Source organism: Melitaea cinxia, chromosome 9 (assembly GCF_905220565.1).
Source record: "Melitaea cinxia chromosome 9, ilMelCinx1.1, whole genome shotgun sequence".
Taxonomy (NCBI): domain Eukaryota; kingdom Metazoa; phylum Arthropoda; class Insecta; order Lepidoptera; family Nymphalidae; genus Melitaea; species Melitaea cinxia.
This window is the reverse complement of record NC_059402.1, coordinates 5,515,336-5,537,621: the sequence shown is the minus strand read 5'-3', so window position 1 is coordinate 5,537,621 and position 22,286 is coordinate 5,515,336. Positions and strand designations below refer to the sequence as shown.

The 22,286-nt window shown below is 32.7% G+C and overlaps 3 protein-coding genes across 3 annotated transcripts in view; all 3 read left to right on the top strand.

Annotated features, from left to right (window-relative positions):
- Nucleotides 1-1,984: 1,984 nt before the first annotated feature.
- On the top strand, nucleotides 1,985-4,015 carry LOC123656583. The gene is made up of 4 exons (XM_045592252.1): nucleotides 1,985-2,234; nucleotides 2,352-2,877; nucleotides 3,055-3,253; nucleotides 3,902-4,015. Exons 1-4 carry the CDS (start codon nucleotides 1,985-1,987, stop codon nucleotides 4,013-4,015), a joined length of 1,089 nt encoding a protein of 362 aa, XP_045448208.1.
- Nucleotides 4,016-5,865: 1,850 nt separating this feature from the next.
- Nucleotides 5,866-22,286, top strand: part of LOC123656582 (serine/threonine-protein kinase S6KL-like) — a 68,216-nt gene continuing 51,795 nt past the window's right edge. The window contains exons 1-6 of the mRNA XM_045592251.1: nucleotides 5,866-5,955; nucleotides 6,157-6,269; nucleotides 6,868-7,096; nucleotides 10,702-10,825; nucleotides 18,983-19,090; nucleotides 19,492-19,650. Coding sequence (XP_045448207.1) covers nucleotides 5,866-5,955; nucleotides 6,157-6,269; nucleotides 6,868-7,096; nucleotides 10,702-10,825; nucleotides 18,983-19,090; nucleotides 19,492-19,650 — 823 coding nt within the window. The remainder of the gene's footprint in view (nucleotides 5,956-6,156; nucleotides 6,270-6,867; nucleotides 7,097-10,701; nucleotides 10,826-18,982; nucleotides 19,091-19,491; nucleotides 19,651-22,286) is intronic.
- On the top strand, nucleotides 19,879-20,866 carry LOC123656281 (autophagy-related protein 101). Its single transcript, XM_045591986.1, has one exon. It carries the CDS (start codon nucleotides 19,879-19,881, stop codon nucleotides 20,536-20,538), a length of 660 nt encoding a protein of 219 aa, XP_045447942.1. The 3' UTR covers nucleotides 20,539-20,866.

Genomic DNA, 22,286 nt, shown 5'->3' with positions numbered 1-22,286 from the left:
ATATGACATTACGGTTGTTTTTTTTTTTTAAATAATAAGTTTCGTCGAAGTTTTTTTCTCCCTCTAATCTTCTCCTTTTTCGAAGACACGACACGACTAGGAGGTGGTGTCGTCGGTTGAAGTTGATATTCGGGATTTATTTCTTGCAGAATGGACGGAAAGCTTGGAGGCGTATTCTTAATTATATTCCTAACAGCTTTTTGGCGATTACTTTGTGACTGTTTTCGCAGCTTTCATATAATTCTGCAGTTTTCTTTACCTTCTTGCGGCATTCTTGAAATTAATTTTTTATTCTTATTGTAGTTTTTCCTTTTTTTAACCGACTTCCAAAAAAGGAGGAGGTTCTCAATTCGACTGTATTTTTTGTTTTTTTTTTTATGTATGTTACATCAGAACTTTTGACCGTGTGGACCGATTTCGACAATTTTTTTTTAATCGAAAGGTGGTGTGTGTCAATTGGTCCCATTTAAATTTATTTGAGATCTAACAACTACTTGTCGAGTTATATGTAATAATGCGTTTTTACTTGACGTTTTTTTCGTCGACCTACGTTGTATTATACCGCATAACTTTCTACTGGATGTACCGATTTTGATAATCCTTCTTATGTTGGAAAGAAGATATCCCTTGTTTAGTACCATGATAAGGAAACCAGGATCTGATGATGGGATCCCAGAGAAATCGAGGGAAACTCTTGAAAATCCGCAATAACTTTTTACTGGGTGTACCGATTTTAATAATTTTTAATTTAATCGAAAGCTGATGTTTGTCATGTGGTCACATATAAATTTTATTGAGATCTGATAACTACTTTTTGAGTAATCTTTGATAACGCGTAGTTACTTGACTATTTTTTCGTCGATCTACGTTGTGTTACTCGTCGATGTAATTGAAGTCTGTTGTTTTTCGTTTGCGAGCAAACACAATTATTCTCTTTCGCTCAGCCAATTGGCTGAAAGAAAAAGTATTGCTTTATGCTGATTCTATCATTATTGTTCTATATGGACAACTAAAATGTCCCACGGACAACGGTTTTGGTTGTCCAAGTGACATTTATCAGTCTTTGCGCTTCCTGGTAATAAATAATGATATTTTGAATAAGGTCTTACGCGCAGTGAAAAAAATAGATTAAATAGAATATATTTCACTTTAATTTACTACGATATATCAAATACTTAGGTACGTTTCTATGCTTGTTGTCCGGTAGACACACAAAAAAGTCACGCACTTTCTCAAAACGCACTCGGCCAAATGACGTCGCGGCAAAGATGAAATCAAAATAGCGGCTGGATGAGTGTTGTCACCAAATGTTTTGTCACCTGGGCAACCATTAAAATTCCAGTTTAAAAGTGATTTTATTAATATAATTTACTCGTATGTTGACTTAATAACATATTAGTTGCGACATATGGCAACAAACCACTTAATTTTCTTTAGAACTGCAATTATTGGTCAGGTACAAACCATAGTACTCATAGGACAAATAAAAGTTGATTGACCCAAATATACAATAATTGTATTTATAATTATTATAAAAACAGAAAAACTATTTCTATTCGCACCTGTGAATTCAAAAGTTGTACTTTATTAGTTTAGGTGAAACAGGTCTCAGAGTTTGCTTTACTTTCTAGTGATAAATCTTGTCAGTAACTTATGAGGGGGATAAACTTTAGTAGAATAGGTACAGTGAAATGTCTGGCAAGTCTCTCAAATTCACACAAACACGTCACGTGTTTGATTTTTTAATTTTATTAACTAAGTGGAGCAAAATAACAATTGATTACATTTAATGTTATTACAGGCTGAAATAGTCTTCCGAAATTTGAAAGACAACGGATGGAACAACATTTTGCTTATGGGACGTTTACCAGACATACTATATCATAGATTAAAAAAATTACCCTTTACTTTTACTGTTATTGACGTAGACTTTCATTACTATGTAAGAGAAGAAGTTGTTCCTTACCATTCAAACGTTATAATTATGAACTGTGCAGATATGAAGGAATTTGAAAAAGCACTAAAAACAATTGTAAAATTTCCCTACTGGCATTCTTTATCCAATATTATTTTATACTATCGTGCGCCGTACAACAAAGAAGCTATAGCAAAAATATTTTTTATTTATTGGTATTACAGAGCAATAAATGTAGTAATTGTTCAAAACAATCATATTGAGAAAGCGTCAATAATTTCATATTATAGTCCTTATATGTCTGAAAACTACAAGCTTAGTAATGTTTTTGGTTGTTGGACGGCAAGAAAAATAGATATGCAGATCGAAAGTTTTGATAAAAGTTTTGTATGTAATATGCAATGTCATAATGTCTCGTCTTATACGAGAATAAGAGCCTTACATCTTGGAACATGCATTGGTTTTGATACAGAATCACTAGAAGATGTGAAAAAGGTGCAATACTTAGATATCTTTAAGGACAAAGGAAAAAATTTACATGGATTTACGTTATACGCATATACTGTAGAAATCCTTCCATTTTTTATAATTAAAGAACATAAAAATAAAACTTACACATTTCATCAAAGAGATGGTGAAACGTGGAATGCAATGGCAAAATTATTAAATTTTACTATTGATATCACACCATCTGTAGACTTGTTGAAAAAGAAATTTGATTATCAAATATATATTTCACAGGTATTTTCATTTTCTCAAAGAAAAGTAGATTTACTATTATATCCACTATATCAATTTGATTTAATAATAGCGGAGGTAGATTACACGGTACCACACATCGATAGCGGCGTTTGTATATTGTCGCATCGAGCTGGATTTCAAACTATTATCTTCGATGTCAAACTCATAGAGAAAAATATAGGCATTATAACAGCGTTTTTAGTGTGTTTTATTTGCATTTGGTTTGTGTTTTTTATGTATAACACAGAACAAATCGGAAAAGTGAGCTTAGATCAAGCTGGAAAAGATTTTGTGAACACAATTAAAAGCGTATTGTCAATAAGCTTATACAACGCACCACAACGAAGTTCTTTTCGAATTTTTTTGACAATAAATATGTGGTGTTTTTTTATATTCAGCTTTAGTGCACAGGCGGCTATAATTTCTTTATTTTCCGTTTACAAAAAAGAAAAAGAAGTCGATACTTTTGAAGATATCATAAAAAAGGGTTATAATATTGAAGGAATAGTTACACCAGATGTTGAACTCCCTGATACGGAAGAAAAATTTCGAATTGTGTCATCCAGAATTAAATCTATGAAAGATTTATTTGAATGTGTAAGAAGGATGGAAAACGATAGTCGACGATTTTGCTTAATAGACTGCGCTTTGGGTCGTTATTTAGAAAAAAATATGTTAAATAAGAAAGGAACACAGTTTCTTCATATAGCTTCTCATGCCAGAATTCATAGCCATTACTTAAATTCCATATTTCATAAAAATAGTCCTTTGACTGAACATTATAACAAATACATAATGAGGTTATTTGAAGCAGGTTTGATAAAAAAATGGATGGAATACAGGTATTTTGACTTTAAAGACGAGGCTATAGTCAAATCTTTGGGGATGAATGACCTTGGTGGAATTTTTGAGTGCTATGGATATTTAGTCGGAATAAGTTTCACTGTTTTTTTATTTGAAAATATCATTGGTTTTATTTTTTGGGTGAAAAACAAATGTAGAGTAAACTCAATATGAATATTGAAAATATCTCTTTCAAATCTGCATTAAAAATTGAACTCCAAAAATTGGCTTTTCGTAAATCAAAAGTAGTAAACACGTCTACACAAACTATTTAAAATACATATCACCTGTAACATTTAATTTATCATTTTAACTGTTTTGGGCGTGATAGTTTGTGTAGGAATTATAAAATAATTGTTAAAATTTTAATATATCATGTTAAGAATATAATGTCGATTTTAGAAATGTCCTAGAATAATGTATCGCAGTGGCAGCGCGAGATCTAAACTTAAAATGGGCAAGGTATATTTCGTGAGGCCCTCTGATAGCGCTATAAAAGAGGATTTCATGAAATAAAAGCACAACACTAAACTTTGTTTTTGGCACATTAAACAAAATTGAAAAAAAAAAAATGAAAGAACGAGAATTTGTACTTTTAAGTAGTTTTAGTTTACTTTTATATAAATGAATGAGCAAAAAGGAACCATAAAATAAGAATTTAATCCATTGTGTAATACACAACAACGAATTTAATCAATTGTGTAACACCGAATATCTTTGAAAAATGTTGATATATAATTTTTTCTCTATCTTATCTAATTATTAATAAAAAAAAAACTTGTAGCGTAACTTAGTTATTGTAGAAACATAGAAGTTACTATTATAATTTAAGGCTTTGAAGAATCACCAGTCCAATCACCAGATGGACGGATTATGATTATCATGAAAAATTTGTCATAGGACTGGTTTTTAGTAAATTAAGTATATATGTAGTTTAATTGTTGTTTTATTTTTGTACCTATTTTTTCCAATATGCCACGGAAAAAACTTACTATTAATGGAGTTTAGTATAGAAGTTGTTTTTATTAAAGTAAAACTACACACGCTTGACTTAGGGAGTAGGTAAACCGGTGAATGCGTGACGAGAGCGTTGCGAAAATTGTGATCGGGTGAGGTGAATGGAAATTCAGAGGGATATGTAAGTTAGTGAAGATAACAAGAGAAGAAGTTACGTTTCGTAAGTTTACTTCAGTCGTGTTGTTTTAGACCCTAAAGTTCACTCGTTTTTTTTATAGGTTCACATCGCGTCACTCACTATAAAGTTATTCGCTAACTTATTTTATGTGACCACATGATAAACATGGGCTTTCAATTAAATTAAAATTCATCAAAATCGGTAAACCCAGTAAAAAGTTATGTGGATTTTCAAGGGTTTCCCTGGTTTCCTTATCATGGTACCACACTTAGGATATTTCCTTTCCAACAAAAAAAAGAACTATCAAAATCGGTTCATAAACGACAAAGTTATCCCCGAACATACATTATATATATATATATATATATATATATATATATATATATATATATATATATATACACATACAGTCGAATTGAGTAACCTCCTCCTTTTTTGAAGTCGGTTAAAAAAGCTATTGTTCAGTTCGCAAAGTTATAAAATAAATAAATTTTTAAAATAAAAGTAGCCTAAGTTACTACTTACTTAATCAGAGATTAGCCGGAACAAACAGACAGACAAAAAATTTAAAAGATGCTATTTTGGTATATGTACCATATACACATGCATTTAGTAAAAAGCGGTTATTTTAATATTACAAACAGACTCTTCAATTTTACTTATTTGTATAGATAATATTTAAATATAAAAAAAAAAAAATCTTATGTTCTACTCAACTGTTGAAAATCAAATAGTCTTGCGCAAACTTATTAGTTTCTTTCTTTATACTAAAAATAGTAAAAATCAAATGTAAACTATTTTACAACAAAATTTGTAATTTTACTAAATCATTTAATATTTTTTCAATGCTTTGACATATTCAGTTCATGATTATTTGCATAAGCCAAGGATGAGCCAGTGTTATTTTTTAGTCATGTAAAATTTGCTTTTTGTTACTACATTTTTAAAGTGGTTTATCACTTATGTTGTACTTTATATTCGTTACTAATTAAGTTATTAATATTAGCAAAGTAAAGTGAAATTATTATTCAAAATCTTATATTTCTTATAATATCCATAATTTTTAAAACGAACGAATCCATATCCGTTTCTTGTTTAATCTATAATACGATCCAAATTACAAAATTTGTTTATGGATGAAATTAAAGCGAAGTAGGTAGTAGGTAGTTGTTTTTTATAAATTAAAGTCTGAATTTTAACAGTAATACAAATAATAATACCGACTTACTTAATGGGAAATTCTCAAAATAAGAAAAGTGTTCGTGTAAACCAAAATCATACCGTGCATTCAACTCGGGACGGTCAATCATTTACAAGCCAGGTAATTTGCGATGAAATGAAAACTTGCTAATGTCATTCTCAGCTGAACATACGTAACAATCAAAATATCAAATGCTTTGTTACTCAAAGAATAACATTTACTCTTGTTGACTTGCAATTTGTATTTTTGGAATCTAATATTCGACTGATACTATATGTTTCCCTTTGTTTCTTATTCAGTCTATAATTGTTTTGTACACAGTTCAGTTTGTCCCATTTCGCTGGTAACCTCAGTGGACGCTCTTTCGTCAGTGTAACAAGCAACCAGTCAGTTTATAGCGCATCACGGCCTTGGTCTCGTGTTTCTAGAAAAAGGTCAGTATTTTGAGCTTTTAAACCTATTAGAAAAACATTTTTCTCACATTCATTCATTTTTGTATACAAACAAATTGAGTCATAATATTTTGATGGGAATAATTTTTAATTAATTTAATTTGACAACTTGTATACCATATTCTTGCAAAATAAATAAATTATTATTATTATTATAAATAATAAAAGCTGAAAATTAATGTTAAAATGTATCAATAATATTTACTTGACTTTTTATTATTTTAAAATATTTAATTATAAATTGTTAAAATTTTTCTAAACTTGAAAGAATTTATAGTCTTATTCTTATATTAATCTTATTACTTATTGTTAGAAGAGTTAGTTTCAGTACGCTAATTAACTAGGTATATAAAATTAAACATGCTTTGATTTTAATTTCTATGTTTATAAAACATCTTATTGTAAAATATTTATATTCTTATTAAAATATTGTAAATAAACAATACCATATTGTCTTGAGACCTCTCCTCCTAGTTCCATACCTGTAGTGAGTCCCTTTTTTATTTATTAATTTATTTATATATTATTTATATCTATGATATTCTTTAAAAAAAAATTCTAATTTAAAAATTGTTTTCAGGTGGAATGATTCAACTTTGAAAAACCCACTAGAAGCTAGTAAAACAGCCTGGCCGGTTGCACACAAAGAGTCCATATTTCTACCCGAGTATCCTATAACAGTTGAACTTCTACAGAAAGACTTTGAAATAATAGAGACCATAGCAAAAGGTGCTTTCGGGGAGGTATATAAAGTTAATAAGACTAGTGAAAACAAAGAATTTGCTCTCAAAGTATTAAATAAAGCTCAGGTTTGTATCTATACATATAATAAAATGGTAGGAAAGTCAAAACTGTACATTGAATATTTTTTTAAAAGAATACTTGAGGTGTGATCTACAATCGATACCGAAGCCAAAAATATAGTTTTTAGAATTTTTGTCTGTTTGTTTGTATGTATGTCCGGGATAAACTCAAAAAGTACCGCATGGATTTACTTCAAATTTGGCACGAATATTATTAAGAAGTCAGGTCAACATATAGCCTATATATTATCATGCTATCACCTACCGGGAACGAGCAGTGAACTTTTATTTCCTCAACGTATTCTGTAACAACGTGTAATCTAACGACGCATATTTGAATATTGTTGTTATTATGTTAATAACCATGCTATAAGCTAGCTTCACACTATAAAAATCACGCAATATAAGTAACTTAGCCGATAAACATAATTAAATGAATATAAGTAGACAAGACAATTTTAAAGCAGCGCCATCTATGAGATTTTCCTGTAGATATGAAATGTAAAGAAGAAACGGGTAAATGAATTTTATTTTAAAAGGTATAATCGTAGATATTTTTGTGCTGTATAGCGTTCACGCAGACGACGTCGCTGCATATATATATATATATATATATATATATATATATATATATATATATTGCCATATAAATAAGCATAAATAATTATTGCTCATTCAACTGAATGCTATATTTTTGCTTTTACCATATTTAGAGCAACATTTTGAGCACTCTGTCATTGAAGTAAAAATAATCTTAAAAATTATATAACCTATCTTAGAATGAAAATTTCTGACGCAAATGCTCCCTTAAATATTTTAAATATAATTTGATATCTCTCTTTAATTGTAGGATAAGTTTAACAATTCTATTTGTATATAGTTCACCAAGGCCAACTTTTATTATATATAGGTGTTTTATATGATATAGATACCAAAAATAGATGATCTGTTTAATTTACCAACTGTTAACACACTTATATAAATAAATAATTCCAAATCACGTCTGCAATGTAACACACATAAAAATACAGTAGAATTGAGAACCTCCTCCTTTTTTTTAACTTGGTTAATGAACACAATAAAAAATCTGCTTGCAATGCTTGAAAAGTTTATTTTATTCTTTTTAGCGTATTTAAAATATAAGCATGTTTTTTAAAAGTTTTTTTTTTAATTTAATTTCTTTATAATTAAACCCTTTTGTAAAAAGTCTACAACTATAGTCTATTCGAAGAAAATGTACGTGTCTAATTGGCCTAGTTAAACGGGTTAATTTGTACACGGCGTTCTGCGATGGCTGAGAGTGATAACTCACTAATTCACTATTTACCTAACGCAAAATAGACTTATGTAGTACATAGTCACATGTACAACTGACAATAAGCGATGATGAAATAAACTTAGTAATAAAAAACTACAGAAAAACGTACTATATATATGTATAAATCATGTTTTGGTATGTCATATTGCTTAATATTCGTTTGAAGTCGATGTAAATATACCCCATGATAAATTGTTTGAAAAGCATTTCATTTACAGACACGACCTTCTTAGTAGCTTTATTATATGTATTGATATAGATGTAGTTCAGTAGGTCAGTGTAATTGTGAATTGATGTATCATTTATAATTTAATGAATACGTTTTTATCTATTTTAAAATTTAATTTCTATGTTGATTTATTAATTAAATTCAGTCCTTGCGTTTAATTTTATTGTTTAACGTTTTTGACGACGTTCACGTCCCACCTAACTTATCGCGTCATATTTGTACTACAAATACTAAAGTCACGGCTAAATGCGTAAATATAAAAGTTTTTAATATAGCGGATTTGAGCAAAGTACTAGTTGCTAGTAAAGTACTCGTATTATTCCTAATTACGTGTTACTATTCTAGCAATAATGATTTATATTATGTGCGTAATTAATACTGTAAATTATAAATAAAGATTCGACTGAGGGGATATAAAGAGGGTATGAAGGGTGCGGTATAGCTATAAAAATGAATGGGAGTGTAACCGCGTATGTTTGTTGCGCTATTTTATAAAAATATTTTCAAGCTGAATAATTTCTTTAAGTATTTGCTAACCTTCTGAGCTCCTCGTTAGCAATGTGTGCAAGCAGGTGAGGTAGGTCAGGATCTACCGGCCCTGTTCCATACATAATTTTTTTCGTATTTCTATTCATGTAACACACACTGCTCTGCTTCCGTTACGATTAATAGAAGATGGGCTGAGGAGTTTTTTTTTTATTGAATTTCTTTATCTGCATTTTTCAGTCCTAGAAACAAGATAGCAATGTACAAAATATTTATACGTCACAACATCGGCCAAGGTTAACCTTAAATTGACTACCTTGACTAGCCCATTGGCGCAGTTTGTAGTGACCCTGCTTACTGCTCCAAGGGTTGTGGGTTCGATTCCCACCCTAAATCTGGTGTAAAATAAATATTTATTTATATAATTATGTATTATTTATAAGTATGTTTATCGAAAAAAAAAAAATTAGCTATACCAGACGGTTATTACCTATAACACAAGTATTAAGTTGCTTACTTTAGGAACAGACGAACGTGTGTGTATTGAGTAGATATTTATTTGTTATTGTTATTAAATGCTGATGAATTTTGAAAGAAAAGATACCGAAAAAATCGATAACACATAGGTACATTTCTTGATCAAGGTAGGTTGATAGGGTCACCCCTACGAATGTTTCCTTTGTAGGGAATACACATAAATCACACAACTTCCCCACCTGCAGAGACGCGTACCCTGATTTTCGACAGCCTGCATTCGTTTTATATACTAGGGGTGTGGGGTCGTAAATCATTACATGTCGAACTACGCATAGCGCCTTTCACCCTCGACCACGTCGATATTTTAGGATGAGGGTGGTTCTGGCCCTTGTGAGACTATACATTTTTAATATCCTTTTGGGATCCTACTTTCGTCTCATAACTCTCTCGTGCTTCTTTTATTGTTTTTAAAAAAGAAAAAAATCCATTTCCATCCATTTTTTCGTATATTATGTAATATAAATAAATTATTTTGAAGCCAAGAAATTAAAATTTCGCAAACAGTTTTACATATGCTAATCTCCAAGGTTAAAACTTACTTTAATAATCCAATATTCCAATATAGGTATATAAAGGACGTAGCGTATTACCTTGTACAGAATTATTTGAATGATAAAAAACCTAGAATTTATTTATATATCAAATTTTGATTTTAACAGAGTTATCATCAAATTTCTGGCTACCCCTTCCACCTTTCTGTTCAGTAGCTTTATTTGTACTAATATTAATATTTTGCAATTTTGACGAATAAAAGTCTTAAGCAAATAAAGTATACGCTAAGAAAAAACGGAACCACGGAATAAAGTATAGCTTGAGTTTAAGAATTTAAAAGTGTAATTTGATCACTTATCTTCGACCGAACGAACAGGCAACACTGTGTTTTTTCAACACAAGCAAAATTTTCTTATTTTGTATGATTGTAAGGGATAAAACAGATGTGAAAGTCTATTATTTATTGTATATACAATATATTTATTTTATCCTGAACACCGACTACATTCCTATAACAATATTATATTCGTATAATAATTTTTTTTACAGATAATTAGTGAGAATTCGGTTAGACAAGTAAAAGAAGAGGCACGTATACAGGCAGCTGTTGGTCATCATTCGTACATAGCGGGAGCGGTTTCGCGTTGGCAAACGAAGAAAAGACTGTATATACGTAAGTAATTCTCTATTATGTATCACCGGTTCCTGTTAATTTTTATCTCGTTCATTAGTTACTGATAGATTTATAAGAAAAGGTAAAATAAACCCTTAGAGCCTGTTTTAGGCCAACTAAAGTACAACTTTTGGATTCGCCAGTTGTGAATAGCGATATTGGACAAATTAGTTTAGTTTTATGGTAAATCTGTTGGATAATGTTATGCATTAGATAGATTTGGCAACAAACGGCAAAACAAATCCATAGAATTATATCGTAACTAGTCTATCCCTCTTCTTGCTCTTATCTCTCGTCTTGCCTAAAAGTTTGTAGTTATGGTTTACTGCAGTCAGTAGGAATGTTTATGCCTATAACTTCCCGCAATAAACAGACATAATGCTCTATACATGCTTAGTCCTTCCGTCATGTTCATATTATTCATTTATGCTGTTGTTTTTGAACAATCATTTTCGTATTTAATATCTTTAAGATATACTAACATGTCGATTGTTTTCATTCATATAATTTGTCCTGACAATAACAAAAACAAGAAAAAGATAATTGTTAAATTTGGTGCAGTTGTTTGGAACTTTTCCACTTACACATTCCGGCTATTAATATTTATGTTCATACTAGTGACCCGCCCCGGCTTAGTACGGGTGCAATGCTGAAAAAATACATCAGACTAATATACTACAGAATGTCTTTATTTATAGTGTGAAGCTAGCTATGGTTATTAACATAATAACAACAACATTCAAATATGCGTCGTTAGATTACACGTTGTTACAGAATGCGTTGAAGAAATAAAGGTTCACTGCTCGTTCCCGGTAGGTGATAGCATGATAATATGTAGCCTATATGTTGACCCGACTTTTTAATAATATTCGTGCCAAATTTGAAGTAAATCCATGCAGTACTTTATCCCGGACATACATACAGACAAACAGACAAAAATTCTAAAAACTATATTTTTGGCTTCGGTATCGATTGTAGATCACACCCCAAGTATACTTTTTGAAAAAAATATTCAATGTACAGTTTTGACTTTCCTACCATTTTATTGTATGTATTATTATATATATTATATATATTTATTGGTTAAAAAATATATATTTGTTAGTGTTTTTGTAATTTATAAAATTAATTTAAATTCAACTTTGCAAGTGGTGACCTTAACTCACATTAAATTGTTACTTAATTTTAGATAAGGAGTTTAAAATATTTCGCCTCGTATCGTGATGTGCAAATAGAAATAAAATGATACTGTTAACTTAAATCAGTTTTGGAAATATTTATTCGGTGTTTGGTACGGGGATACTAGATGACCGATAGGGCACAGCAGAAAATATCCTGCTCGAAATCTGGAGCAGCCCGACTGGGGATGTACCTCGACCTTACAGAAGATTACAGCTAAATAATACTGCCTTCAAGTAGTGTTGTGTTCATGTGGTGAGTAAGATGACCAGAGCTCCTGTGGGGATTACGGGCGGGGACGGCAAAGCGCTTGCTAAGCTTCTGGTATTCCAGGCTTCTATAGGTATTCGCTAACCATCACGTGAGCCGTACGCTTGTTTGCCAACTTAGTTGTATACAAAATCTAAAAATGAAAGCTTTCATTGTTCTGTCATTAAATTGACGCTTTGGCGAAGTAGCTACGATCACCCACAATGCTGATTGTTCTTATTAGTGATCTTACTATGTAATGGGTAGGCATTTTGCTGACCTAATTACCTATTTACATATTTTTGTAGTATTTTTACATTTGTAATCAGTTTCGTACGATATAAATATTTGTTACTTTTCTCGTCTTTGTGATTCAAAAAATAATAGTCTAAATATTATTTTATTAAATATAATCTTGCACAATATAATAAATATATATTATAATACCCGTTACTAGTCGCTAATGTTATGACTGCATTATTATCTAAAAATGATAAGTTTATTATTAAGTCTACCCTATTCAAAGAAACTTGATGAATTTTGTACTTGTAAATCTCGAAGACTATATTAAAGGTTAGAAAGTGAGTTTAAGACGAATATAAGAGTCCGATTTCTATGTTAAATAAAACGGTTAGTATTGCTCAATAAATATTCAATTTTGAATATATCGTGTTCTACATTGAACTGTCCTTAAGCTAAATGTATTGCGTTATGAAAATAAGAACCGGGATTAAATCACTTCGACTGTGAAGCAGTAACCAAAATATCTACCCATACAAGTATCGAGAAGTTTTAAAATTTAATAAGTGAATCCGCGTGAAATGATGTACAAATATTGTGCAAATATTAAACAATTCAATATAGTATTGGGTCTGTTGTTATTGGATCATTAGAGAAACATCAGATAGGTAGAACAGCAAATGAGTAATGGACATCCTAAACGCATAATTATGCAGACGATGTTTACTATCTTATTTATTACAATAATTAGGGCTGCCATTTCCTAAAATGTCAAAACCGGAGAAAACTTATAAATTCCACATCCTATATACATTTTAGTTAAATTAAGTGGTGTCTGAAGACATTCCCAAATATAATTACCACTAAATTTTTAACTAGAATGTGTTTGATTCAATTGCGTATTTTTGAGATTTTAAATTAACATGGTTATTTTTATTACTAAAATTATTCAAAAACAGGACATTTGCGGAGCTCGATATTTAGACATTATCTACGAATGTCTTGTTCACGAGACAATAAAAAAAAAAGCGTATATTTAGTCTCTTAACAAATTTACGTGAGTTTTTTCTTAATACACAAAGGCTTCGGGTTTAACCTTAATCTATTTTATCCCAGATCGGTCTTCCAAACAAGGATAAAACCGAACAACGGAGTATATGGCAGCCCTAACCAGAGTACACTTCGAAGGACCGTGATAGTCACTCGAATGTTTGGTGGTTTTGTTATCGCGTCTGACTTTTAATACTATAACCGTCTAAAGCACTGCGTATTACAATTTAGTTGTGTATGCTAACTAGTAATATTGGTTAGTTTTATATGTAAATTTTCATTAAAATACAATAACCATTTCGTCACATTACCGTTTTTTTTTACATATAGATTTGTTAGTATTATATACGGTAATAAGAATAAAAAAAAAAAACATTTTAGGTCTATCGATATAAATAATTCTTTTAGAATAAACTGTTTCTTCTCAAGTATTTTATTCGTAGTCATTACTCATATATTTCGTCGTGGTACGCGAACGACTTGGACAGTCCGAAGTCCATGTGTGTAGCTCTGTGTCTAGAAGTATATGACTCCAGCGTTGTGTAGGAAATCTAAAAGTTAGTTTAAAAAGGTTATTTCTTCTATTATTCTATTCTTTATTATTCTGAAACTAAAACGCCATGAGAAGGTGCGACGTAATCCAATATTTAAATTCAGGTTGCTATACCCTATATGATTAATATAATCGTTAGCAGAACTTAACTGAAACGTGGTCTTGTGTTCTCTACAAGGAAGAATGTACATCGCTAGCAGTATCTACGCACACTATACGCACTAAAAATTGCCTTTTTATACCGCGATCTATGATGAAGAGGCAACCCGTGGAATTCTTACAACCTTTCTTCGCCAGTGGTGGCGTTCCTTCTATTAATCAGTTATGATTCATTACTCCCACGTGTAGTCGCAAGACTTGACGTAGTTTCGAGACTTTGAGCTGAACTTGTTATGATACCAGCAGACGGGATAATCTTAATGACATGTCCAGTTCCAACAAGTCATGCATCCGATCGAAAAATTCGATGAGGGCATCTAAATTGCAAGACGGTATGTGAGTAAGCAACGTAACCTACCCCAGGTTGCAACTCATTTCGGTTGAACTTACAGCGACAACCGAAATTGTGAAAGCCTATTGCCAGTTTAGTATGCTCAACAGCGGTTTCATCTTATTCACTAGCGATTTACCATAGACGAGATATATATAGATTATAAAAGAATTTTGGCGCCTTTTATATTTATGATTTTAAAGCAAAGATTCTGTAGATAATTACAGATATAATATATATTTGTTATACTGTACATAAGTTATTTCTTAGAATAATTTCATAGGCTTTAATCATTACACTAAAAATCAGGGATATTCCGGTATGGGTTATTTACCTTTATAAAACGGTACTTATCGAATCAAAATAACGGTAAGAGAATCATTCGGTAACCGAATCATATCGGTAATACAGTATCGAAATAAACCGGTAGTAGGCATAACGTTCGCGTCGTAAGTTTAAGCGGGCAATTCCCGTTCTTGTAGCTGCGCTGCGCTAGCTCGGATTGCGGTCCGAACGTACACCATATCTCTATCTCATTCGCTCCCGTGTGTTGCGTGATTTTACTTAAAACTTATTTATTTGTGATAGACGACAATCCCCGGGCGTGGCGCGAGCAAGTTTTCATCTCTTTTTCGCGTTAATGTTTACATTGCATATAACGAATAATTCAAAACAAAAAACTTAATTACTTTCATAGTTAAAGAAGCCAGTCTTATGAAAAACCGAGCATTATCAATAAAAGCAAAGGAACATTACAGATTCTTCATTTCAAACGATGGCTCACAGATTTTGTCACCCTCTGTTACTTCTCCGAATCATTTAAAACCGAAATACATAACGTTATATTTCGGTATTACAGTTTAATCGGTAACCGTTTTATTACGGTTTTGGAACCGAAATAAAACGGTAACCTTTTCAATCGGTAACCGATTCATACGGTAACCGTTTCAAACGGTTACCTTTATGAATCGGTTTGGCGAACCCTGCTAAAAATACACTTCATTGAATTCATTCAATAACAATATACGAAAAGTTATTTCCGTGTATTGTTCGAATGAATTAATTGATATCTTGACCCATTTGTTTCGCTTCCTCGTCTTATCGGTTTATTATAATCGGCGTGGCTAGACATTACTCTTGTTTAGGTACTAAAACATAAAATAATATGTATGACTGCTAATGCGGCGCACGGCTTAGATTCTATCTTACCATTTATTCCATATCATTGTTATTTTCTCTGGCTAAGAACGTTTTAACAATGTCCGATAAGATGTAGTTATCAGAAATAAATGTATAAATAATAGGAATAATAGATTGTATGAAATACTTGTGAATTTCGCGAAATATTTGACCATATTATATTACCGGTATGCTTAAAATCATAAAGTAAACTAGCTGTATGTACCCTGCGCGCGTTCCTACGCTTTTTTTTTTTTGGTCGTACCAACTTAGAAACAGTGGGCTCATGCACAACACTGCTGAAGATCATGACATCAAATGCATAGTTTACGATTCTATAAATGACGTACAGACAAACATTCATATATAAATATATATGTGGCTTTATAGTTTTCTTTTACCTGTCAAAAATCTTAACATGAATTTTTGACCCATTTTAGTTATCGATTAACGCACACTAGTACGAATAAGTTATGTTATCAGCAGTTGTCACATTACCAGTCGATATCAAAATGGCTGATTGTATAATGAAACGTCTACAATATATTGGCGAAAGTCATTAAATCCAATTGATAATAATATTAAATGTATAGATTTAGACCTGTTACAGTATTATTGAAGTAAAACTTCCTTACGCACGCTTTTTTTTTTTTTTTTTTATATAACAATATATATCCACGGGCTCATAATGCCCGTGCTTTTATTATTCCAATATTAGTTTGTTAGTTTCTATAACTTGGTACTTACACATGCAACTTAGAGGACTAATTAAACTAGACTTAGTATCTCTAATCCTACGTGAGTCCACCGACCAAAAATTTAAAGTTATACTAAATTTACTTCTATATATATTAATTACTATATATTATATATTTTTTGTATTCCTACTGTCAGTTTTATTATCTAAGTTATATTTACACTTATATACTAGTTACCGTATATGTACACTTATGTCCTAGTTACCTTATATATACACTTATGGCCTGCTGGCCTACTTACAATATACACTTAGCCTAGGTTACTGTTAGTAAGATTTTTTTTTTTTTTTTTTTTTTTTTTTTTTTTTTGTAGTCAATATTATATAATTTATCCTAATTAATTTGGTACACATGTAAAATTATTTTGCACACGTTTTGTAATATGTAATTAATACTATTTAATTTAACACTAACTTTATATGTTTATGTACACCCTGTTTCTTTACTGAAACAAATTTCTTCACACGCCAAAAGTTTTCAACATATCGAGCACACTCTCAGTGACGGCTGCGTCTCTATGATGAATCGCCATCTTGAGACTGTGCTCGACTATTTCCTTGTCCGTGGTCTCCACTGCCCTCGCCACAAAGCGACCAATTGCGTCGTCCCTGTCGTCGGTGTAATAGACACAGGTGTTGGTGTGTCTAGTCACCGCGACTACAGCGTGCGAAACGCTGTCGTGGATCCTGAGCCTCCTCGTCTTCGTCTGGAGGACTATGACGTCCTCGTAGGTCTGGCCCTGCGCCTCGTGGATGGTTAAGACGCGCGATCCCTCCCCGGATCCGTATCCCTGGTCAGTCAGCAACCTCTTCTCCTCTTGCGTAAAGACCAGGTATAAGGTCCGGTCTCTTCCTGTAGGAATACGCGCGCCCGTGAGGCTCTCCACTCGCAAAGATCGGATCTTTGAGCTTGAGCTGTACACGTCCTTATAAACTTCGCTGATGGCAAGGGCGACGTCTTTGGGATTACGATGCGTGCATGACAACTCGCACGAGATGGTTGTTATCTGGGTTGGTCTGCAGTACCGCATTTCGAAAAGGTTGTCCCTGTCGATGTACGGCAGCTGGTTTATGTCTCCGATGAGGACCACCTTCTGTGCTCCCGATAGTCGGGCGGCCATTACTATGGCTCCGAAGTGGTTCATGAGGGCCTCGTCCACCGTTAGGCGGTTGATTTTTGAGCCCTCTTTGAAACCATTAACTAGTACGGAGGCCATAGTGCGCACCTTTTGCTTGGCTTTGTTGCCGTAGCGGTGCGCCAGTTTTTCTTTCAAGTCTTTGGCCGCCTCGACTGTGGTCGTAATCACGACCTCCGTGTCCTCATCGAAGTCCCCGACTATGCGAGTTGTCTTGCCGCATCCCGGTACCCCGTTTATCCACTCCAGTGATGGTAGTTCCCAGGGCACGGTCAGTAAGCCGTCCCGGTCGCCTGAGATGGTTTTCGCCATCCGTAGCATCCGGTCTCCCAGCATTACCTTCGTGCATCTGGCCACTACCACCACTGGGTCCCCTTCAGGTGTTTCGCACGCTTGACTTGGGGAGTAAGCTGGTGAATGCGTGACGAGAGCATTACGAAAAGTGTGATAGGGCGAGGCGAACGGAAATTGAGAGGGAATTGATTAGTGAAGATAGAAAGAGAGAATTACGTTTCGTAAGTTTTACTTCACTCGTGTGGTCTAAAGCACACTCGTTTTTTTATAAGACAGTAAAATAGGTGACGCTTCAAAAAAGTAATTTGTATTTAGTAACTATTTAAAAAAAACACTCAGGTATACTGACACCTACAAATACTTACACATTCATATACGAAAACTTAATGATTTATATGTTTAAACCGACTTCAAAAAAGGAGGAGGCTCTCAATTCGACTGTGCTTTTTATGTATGATATTCTTTTTTTTTTATTTTATTGAAAGGTGTTGCTTGTCACGTGGTCCCATTTAAATCTGATCGAGATCTTACAAGTACTTTGTGAGTAATCTAATAATGCGTATTTGATAGATTATTATTTTTTCGTTGTTCGTCGTTGTATTATAACCTCATAACTTTTTACTGGGAAAACCGATGTCGATGATTCTTTTTTTAAATCCATAGCTGGCGCTCGTCATGTGGTCCCATTTAAATTACTAGTACTTTTTGAAATTTATTTCTAGTAATGCGTATTTACTCGACTATTTTTTCGTCTACTCACGTCGTGTTACTGGTCGATGTTTTTGAAGTCGGTTTCTTTTCGTTAGCGAGCAAAGGAACCGACTTCAAAGACATCGACCGAAAAACAAAGCAATTTGCAAAAGCCTTAGTGACTATTTTGTTATTTTATTTTGATTCCGTCTCTAAACTTAATACTAATAGTCAAAGTTGTTAATGTTGTAATCTTATTTTAAACTTACAAACCTGTCTTCAACATTGTTCATTAATAATACGTAAGAAGGTATTATATTAACGCAGTGAATATTTTTAGTTTTAGAATACATTCCCGGCGGCGAGCTGTTAGCATTACTAGACAAGTACGAAAAGTTAACAGAGGAACTTGTTAAGATATTCGTTGCAGAGATTGCTATAGCTATTGGTGAGTCAAATGTAACTAAAACGATAAGAACAATGACACAGGAATAATGAGCATACCCTGTCAAAGCAGAATAGCTTTTGCTTGATTAATTTTAAGATTATTTAAAACGGGATATTTACCATGTGTTTTATTTTTATTTTGTGGAACTCGATATTTCGACATTATCATTATATAAGAATGTCTCGTGAACAAGACATTCGTAGATAATGTCGAAATATAAATAAAAAATAATGGTAATATCCCGTTTTAAATAGTTTTAGTTATCAAAATAACCATGTCAATATAAAACTATTTTTAAGATGTCGCGGTTCTCGTTAATGCATTTTTGAATAATTCAAACTATACTTTACAATGATACTTTTAGCGAAGAAAAAATTAACCTTTATTAATTTAACTTTCAGATTTCCTTCACAATGCTGGCGTAATATACCGTGATCTCAAACCAGAAAATATTCTTCTAGATACAGACCTTCACATACAACTTGTGGACTTCGGCTTGTCCAAGTGGCTGTCCGTCGGTTCACGTACTACGACGCTCTGCGGCACACTCAAATACATAGGTAAGTGTTATTCTTCTTATAACTAACTATAAGGCCCCCTTCACAAATTTCGAAGGACTAAAACGGCCATTTTCGATTTCAGTGTGGGAGGCATTACGGTACGTATTTTAAAATTGATATGACGCAGTCAGCATTTGTGATACAGAACTAACGGCCGCCAGACGTCTTTAACCGAATTATGTCAGTATTAGAGGCGAGTTCGCGTGCCACTTGCCAGTGACAGGCAAGATGAACGCACGCAGCATCAAATTTGAAATGTCCATGGAGGGTAGACAAGTGGACGAGGTGGTCGCAAGCATCTTTCACACGGTACTGTTCCACCGCTCGAGTGGGAAGTTTACCTACAACAGCGAGGAGAGCTACTCGATTCGAACAATCAGTTACGTGGACGTTGACTGCGATTTCATCGATTTCACTTACGTGTGCTGCGAGTCGGAGGCGCTTGGTCGCGTTGTCAAGCGCGAAATTTCGGAATTTTCGGAACTATTACGTGGAGCGGAAGCGTCGTTACCACGAGGTTCCATCAGTCTCGAGTTCTTCCAGAGGAGGCGAGCGCGATGGCCTTTCCAGCCTGAGTGTGTTCCGTGGGAGGTTTGGACTGTATGCTGCGAGTTAACTGAGTCCCGAAATGAGCGAGACATGCACTCAAAGCACGAGAGTGTAGTAGAAATGCTACAGGACAAAATCGTGTTCATAACGGAGATCATTAACCGTCACGAGTACGTCCCAAAAATGCCGAGCCGCTCCGACGCAGACTTAATCTTTGACACGTCATATTCTGACATCCAGCCGTACCTCTTCAAGATCCACTACAACTTGTCGGGCGCACCGCCCACATCGGTCGGCAATACTGTGAGGAAGCTGATTCGCGATACCCTGTCGTTGTGATGTGTGTAAGACTATCAATGCTTTATATTCTCTCAAGTGAGGACTTCAATACCCTTATGTATTTGGATTTCGAATTAGCTGGTCTATATGAAAATAGGACAGAGAGTTCCTTCTCGATGCGAAGTTGCTCATCATTGAGTTGTGTTGAACCTTAGTTAGATATATATCGATGAGAAGTGCAATTAAATGATTTTAATAACGGAGAATGTAAATAATAATATTATATATCTTTAAGTATACATATTTGTATTATAATTCCCTAATTTTTAACTGCAATGTACTTATGAATATAATTTTCACTAATATAATTAAAATAATTTAAATTTAATTTAAATTTAATAATTAATTTAAATTTTATTTCTTATGAACTAATGATTTCGTACACGCTTTTGCGTAATGTTTATTATATAACTGAATACTTTTCTTTTATTAGACGTACAAATTAGTTTTAACGATAATATTCGGAGCTCTAGCTCAAAAGCTGGTTGATGTGTCCATTTATTTTTTTAGGATTTAACAAATATTTACATTAATAGACATGATGAAATTTTAAAATCCTTTTCTATAGTATGCTTTAAATATTGGCAAAAAAAAAACACAATTGTTTTCGACGCGCTATTTTCCTATCTGCTTTAAATAATACGTAAAAACGCTCATAAGATGTTTAATAGTCAGGTAAATTTAGCATTGTTTTCTAATGCTTACGCAGATATCACTCATTATAATGAAACAACTATTTCGGATTTCATCGCGGTTTATTAAGGTTTTTAGACTCCCGAGACCAGTGTTGCTGTATAGTATTCGAAACGTCGGACATCTAAAAAACTGAATAAACCGCGATAAAATCTGTAAAAGTTGTTTCATTATAAAAATATAGCATTGTGTCAAGGCGCAATGTCTTCCTTGAAATGAACAAAAAATTGCAAATTTCGTGTATCAAAATGAATTTCAAAGTTTGTAAGTGTTGTGTGGTGCACCCTCTGCAATAACGTAAACCATAGTAAATTTTTTGTTTAAAAAAAAAAATAACTAGTGTTAAATTGGTACGGCGAGACACTGCTCTTGCGGATACGAATTCTTTAATTTACTTGTTTGAGGACCAATTCGACGTAAGTATATTCTATAGATAAATGGGTGTCTTACTCAAAGTCTTTGATAGATTATTGATAATAGGCAATTTATTGAGGTTGTGTTTGTTTTGGTCTTAGTTATCATTATTGTAATCAATTTTAATGCACTACTTGTTCTCCTTAAAACTGCTTATGAAACGGAAAATTCTGTGCAGTTTCATTTGACGTTATCGGTATCCCAAAAGCTTATGGAGCACAAAATATTTTCTCAAAAGTGCACGATGGTAAAAACAGATAAGGTTATCTTTAAGTACATTACTACAACACCTAACATCAGCTTATTTAAATTAATGTTAAAAACCTTGTTTCAATTAATGTAATAAGATAACTTTTGTTTTTTTATCACCAAAGCATAGGAAACGACAGATTAACTCAGAAATACAAAAAAAGCGTAATAATAACAATAAATATGAATCATTACAGTCCATTGGTTCTTTAAACTAAGGTGTGACGTCAAACGCTCTGATTGGTGTTTCATGTAAAATGACCCCTTACGGCTTACTATATTTATTTTATTGAAAATATTAATACCTGTTCATTTTAAATAAACCTAGGTGAGTTTTTGGATCTTCCGTTTGACTGTCTCATCATGTCTATTGTATTTTAGATTTGTTTCGT